The sequence below is a fragment of the Sinocyclocheilus grahami genome, unplaced genomic scaffold (assembly GCF_001515645.1).
Source record: "Sinocyclocheilus grahami isolate Dianchi unplaced genomic scaffold, SAMN03320097.WGS_v1.1 scaffold235.1, whole genome shotgun sequence".
In the NCBI taxonomy this organism is placed as follows: Eukaryota; Metazoa; Chordata; class Actinopteri; order Cypriniformes; family Cyprinidae; genus Sinocyclocheilus; species Sinocyclocheilus grahami.
Genome location: NW_015505414.1, coordinates 672,209 through 677,892, shown reverse-complemented (window position 1 = coordinate 677,892; position 5,684 = coordinate 672,209). Strand labels below are relative to the sequence as shown.

Genomic DNA, 5,684 nt, shown 5'->3' with positions numbered 1-5,684 from the left:
ATTCAAACGCAAGTTTTGGGCAGTGTGGAGTAGCGCTTGTTGTTTGTCATTTCTCCGATCACAAATGTAGACAGGGTTTTATGTTTACGCGGCGCGATGCAATGCAACGCGTAAAAAGACAGTATAAGTCATTATAATCAGTAATTATGTCCCCACTGGATGCAACAAATGCCTCATTTGTAATGGGTTTGAATGTTTTTGTGTCGTCGCTCCGACCGGACAAGGCATCACACTATGGCAAGGGGTGTAACAGTTCCGTCACACGCTTGAGGTATTCGGCCAATCACAACGCACTGGATAGCTGGCCAATCAGAGCACACCTCGCTTTTTCAGACCGATGAGTTTTGTAAAAATCGACGCATTTCAAAAAGGCGTAGAGGAGAAACAATAATGTACAGTATGTGGAAAATAATGTGTTTTTTTACTTTAAACTGCATAAACACATTTCATTACACCAAATACACCAAATAATGTTCTTTTTAGGAGCATCATATGACCCCTTTAACTTGCCTTTTTGTGTTGTGCTGACAGTAGTGTGTTTTATGAAAACACAAAAACTTAAATGCTTTTATGGTTAAACTATTAGCAGTGCAACAAAACTAGACTCAGCAGAAATACAGTGCAATACTGTTTGTGCTGCTTACACTTACATGTCTAGTGTGAAATGGGCTTTAAGAGTGTCTCGGCTACATTTAACACATTTCATTGTTTAAATTAATTCCAGAGATTTACCCCCCATGATCGGTGCAGAAAAAGCAGCACTTGATAATGGCTTAGTAAAGAAGGGAATTAAGTTATATTACATGATTAGACCACATCAAATTTCACCTCTGTGGTGCAACAGCAACTGTTCTGAAGCATAAAACATGTTGATAATACATTGTTGCAATTTGTGTTATTTACATTTTAAGAAGTAAATTAGCAAGGAAACAAACTGTGCACAGGGCTTATGAAGTTTAGACTTCCACTGTTTGCCTTTTAAATGTAGTTTTTTTCCCATTATAACCCTGGAAGCTACTGGCAGTTGTTCGCTTGTGTAACTAAGGATCCTGTTTGGTCAAGTGCATTTTATACCAACATGGAGGGAACCATTTCCGTTCTGCCCTTCTGTAGCTCCAGCCTGTCATATAGTGGAATACATGCTGCCTTTTTCCAGCACCGTAAACCAAGTTCTTTACGTCTTGGGCTAACATTATTGGCCAATTAAAGTCTACATCTGTTGCCGTTGTTACATATTATTTACAATTACAAGCAATCCTGCAAGCATTCATCTCAAACCTTCTTGCTGCAGGGGATACGTGGGAACACTGGAGATTATGGACATATAGGAGAACCTGGGCCTAAGGTGAGTGGCTTCGTTGTACAGTCCCTTGGTTTGCATTGTTGTACAGACCCACTCAACGGTCAACTCGCATCCCACAGGGTGAAGGCGGCATCAAAGGAGAAAAGGGCATGAGAGCACCTCGTGGTCGGGAGGTAATACATCATACAACTGCAGAGCACCATTTTGATGGCCTTGTAGCTTTGCATCCAAAGATTTGCAATAACAAATCTTCTTCTCTCTCACAGGGTGACAGAGGACCCAAAGGTCTGAAAGGGCTAATAGGAGCTTCAGGTCATAAGGTAAAAACAGCATTATTGTAGTCTACTAAATCACAAGCTGGTTGCACAAGCTTGCAGATTGTACACACACACACACACACACACACACACACACACAGGTGTGTTTTTGTGAAAAGTGGGGACATCCCATAGGCGTAATGGTTTTTATACTGTACAGACCGTATATTCTATTGCCCTACACCAACCCTACCCCTAAACCTACCCCTCACAGGAGACTTTGTGCTATTTCAGATTGTGATTTATAAGTGTTTTGAAAAGTGTGGACATGGGGTAATGTCCTGAAAAGTCACTGTAATACTGTAATACCTATGTCATACCTTTGTCATTATACAAATTTATGTCCTCATTTGTCACAAAAACGCGCACACACACACACACACACACACACACACTGCAGAATCTGCAAACATCTCATTAATATTTTTTAAAGAAGAGATCATAAAAAATTGCATGTTTTTTTTTGTATGGTCATGAATAAGCCACAGCACATGACAGATGTTCAAATATAGTCCACAAGACAAAATAATAGTTGAATTTAAAAAATACACCATACAAACCTTTATATTCACATGATTTTTCCTTTGTTTGTACTAAACAGTTAAACTGCACACTGTTGCTCAGAAAATCCTCCAGGACCACCACATTCTTTGGTTTTCCAGCATCTTCTGCATATTTGATACCTTTCCAGCAGTGACTATGATTTTGAGATCCATTTATTCACAATGATGACAACTGAGGGACTCACATACTGCAAAATTCATTGATGCCCAAGAAGGTGGCAACATGATACATTCAGAGTCAGGGACTTCTTTTCTGTTGTTGTTTTTTAATGTAGTACTGCTCTTCAGAAGCAACATAGGATTTTTACATATTTACAATAATTATATAATTATGAAATAATAGAAATAATAATAATTTGCCTTACGGTCTGAGAAACTGGGGTAGGCTTCAGCAACCCTACAAAGAAAAAGCGGTTTGAAAATGGATGGTTAATTTATGTAAATTATGTTATTATTTTGTCTTGTAGCTTATAAGTTAACATCTGTTACATGACATTGCTTTGCACATTTTTTTATGTCTCACTGATCTGCGTGTTAAAAAAGGAAGTACAAAAAGTGAACCATGAACATATGTTACAATTTATGCCGTTTTCCTGTGCGTCTCTTTAAATGCAAATGAGCTGCTGCTCCCCGCTCCCCTTTCCAGAAGATGGCAAAGCTTTTACAACCTGCGCCTCAGATAGTCTGCCAACAACAAACTAAACATCTGCTGAAACTTCTTAGATATGGTTTTCTGAGCGCACACACATGAAACGCGCGCACAGAAAGCCGGCTATCACACGGTGAGTGTTGCATGAGTACTAAACAAAGTTATCTTTTGTTTCTTAAACCAGTGGTGTCCAAACAGGACAACCATGGCTTAAACTGTCAAATACATACAAGGTTATATATATATATATATATAACCCAATAGACCCAATAGACTTGTAGTCAACATGTAGCACAGTTCCGCTTCAGGCAACCCGCGTTTCAGTCCTGGCTCCTGGACCTTTCCCAATCCCATCCTCCTCTCTCTCCCACTTTGATTCCTACAATCACTCTATTCTATCACATCTCAATAAAGGCAAAAACCATCTATTCTGCCAAGACAAAATACTGTACATTAACATTGCCATATGTGTTACCATGCCAAGAGTTGTCATGACAGAGACGAAGAAAATAACACAGTGGATGGATTTTTACCATAATAGTGCGGCTGTGTACACATACTGCAGACACACAATTATGTTCAAAAACAATTTAAAAGTGAAACTTGCAGGTCCCCTGTATGTATGCCAAACTTATGACTTCAACTGTACCTATACTACAAGTTGCTAAAAGTAGCTAACTATAGTGAAGAAAAACAGGTAAATAACAAAACATTTTCACTACAAAAAAAAAAGGTTGCAAAATGCTTCTGTGCAGGGGCACTGAATTATAAATGTAGCACTAGTTGTTCATATTTTACTAAATTATAATCTCTTCAATTAGCATGTGTTTCCACCAACTAGTGATGGGTCATTCGTGAACGATTTGTTTAATATGAATTACATGACAAATGAACAAAAGACTCAATCACACAAGACAGTCAGTAAAATGATCTTCCCATCACTTCCACCAACATCTATTTGCACTTACACATTGAGATGGTTGTTCATTTTAATAAAATGTGTTTGCCACAGGTGACAGGGGAGAACCAGGAGACAAGGGAGGTAAAGGCTATGGCCTTCCTGGCCACATTGGGGAGCAGGGACCAAAGGGTAACGAAATAATAAACACGAATTAACCTCTCCTGTCATAGAAACATCACATGAGATCAAATGAGAGTCTCACTGGCACGTTGGTAGACTATGCAGCATTTTATTTATTTATTATTTTTCACATATCATAACTAGGTCAGCGTGGGCGACCTGGCCGGGCATTTGATGGGCAACCAGGTCAGATGGGTGAGAGAGGCCATGTTGGCCAGCCTGGTTTGAGAGGCCATCCTGGACTACGTGGAGTTCCTGGAGTCTGTCTGACATCTGGGTGTGCCTTACTCAGTGCTACTTCTAATGCACAACCACGACAAGCACCTCAACAAACACTCCAACGTTCACCTCAACGAGCATCTCAGAGGTCTAGAGGACGCCAATGAAAGCACCCTCGAAGGTCAGACAGTGACGTGTGTATAGTATTATGGTGGAAGGATTAGAAACTGAAATTGTCACATGAATGGTAATAAATGTAAATATAAAACTGAAATGTGTCCATCAAAAGACTGAAACACTGATTTAACTTGAGTTATAACAAACTGCAAGAACTTGAAATTATTGACTAAGCTTCATTAAGGTAATTTAAACATACAGATAAAGTTTGCATATATTATAATAGGAACAAATCTATATGTATTTTCAAAATGATCTGCACATTGCTCAATTTTATTTTCAATAAATGCTGTTTATAATAAAAATTAAACTAGTTAATATCTAAACACAATTCTCTCTCTCTATCTCGACTTGTGATTGTAGTGTAACAGGTTTTGTGCATTTGGGTAATTTTTTTTAATGGGAGAGTCAGAACTAAATTTCATAGAAACCGTAAAGTTTAATATGCAATCTGTAGTTCCAGTGAAAAAAGCATAAGGTTTATGTTTTTTTTACTCCAGAATATGCTCCTTGAATGGATTTGAAATAGTTCAGCATTAAGGGGGTCATGAATTGAGAAATTGTATTCATCAATTTGCCATATGAATAAATTACATTTTAAAATATATTAAAATAGGAATCCTAATAATATTTCACAATATTGCCGGTTTTGTCAAATAAATACATCCGTAACACTTTACATTAAGGTTCCCTTTTTAAAGGGTTTATAAAGGTGTTAATAAATGACTAATAACTCACTTACAAATGCATTATAAATAATTGATAAGCAGTTATAAATGCATGAGTAAAAGGGTGATTTTAATGCAATACCTGCCAAATAGTGAGCCATTTTTAACTCACATGTTATAAATGCTTAACAAATATATTTATAAATACTTAATTCACTCAAAACCAGATTTCTGATTTATTTCATGATGCAGCAACAATTTATTATTATGTCAAGACTAAAGGGTGTTGTATTTATGGTTATCTCATGACTCGTGCCACTTTTCTTACAATGTTTCTTACCAGAATCTACTCTGTACCTTACCCATGAGTCTCCGCAAAAGTTCATGATGCCTATCCACAGCAATGATTAGAAACCAATATATTTGGTTTATCAAGATTTTTATTTTGGGGGAAAAATAATAAAAGCACACCCATGATTTGATGAGATATTAGTATTGAAAATTTTAATTCCAATATTACCTGTGAACCTTAATGTAATGAGCCATTTATTAATGATTTATAAACGTTAATAACTTGTGAAAGTGAACCTTAATGTAAAGTGAACATCTGTGAACCATTTATTAATGAGTTATAAATGTTAATAACGTCTAAAAATGAACCTTAATGTAAAGTGATCACCTGTGAACCATTTATTAATGATCTATAA

The 5,684-nt window shown here is 36.9% G+C and overlaps 1 protein-coding gene across 1 annotated transcript in view; it reads left to right on the top strand.

Moving 5' to 3' along the window:
* LOC107597723 (collagen alpha-1(XXII) chain-like) overlaps nucleotides 1-3,046 on the top strand; it is a 19,570-nt gene extending 16,524 nt beyond the window's left edge. The window contains exons 20-24 of the mRNA XM_016288893.1: nucleotides 1,292-1,345; nucleotides 1,423-1,476; nucleotides 1,570-1,623; nucleotides 2,907-2,965; nucleotides 3,031-3,046. Coding sequence (XP_016144379.1) covers nucleotides 1,292-1,345; nucleotides 1,423-1,476; nucleotides 1,570-1,623; nucleotides 2,907-2,965; nucleotides 3,031-3,046 — 237 coding nt within the window. The remainder of the gene's footprint in view (nucleotides 1-1,291; nucleotides 1,346-1,422; nucleotides 1,477-1,569; nucleotides 1,624-2,906; nucleotides 2,966-3,030) is intronic.
* The last annotated feature ends 2,638 nt before the right edge of the window (nucleotides 3,047-5,684 follow it).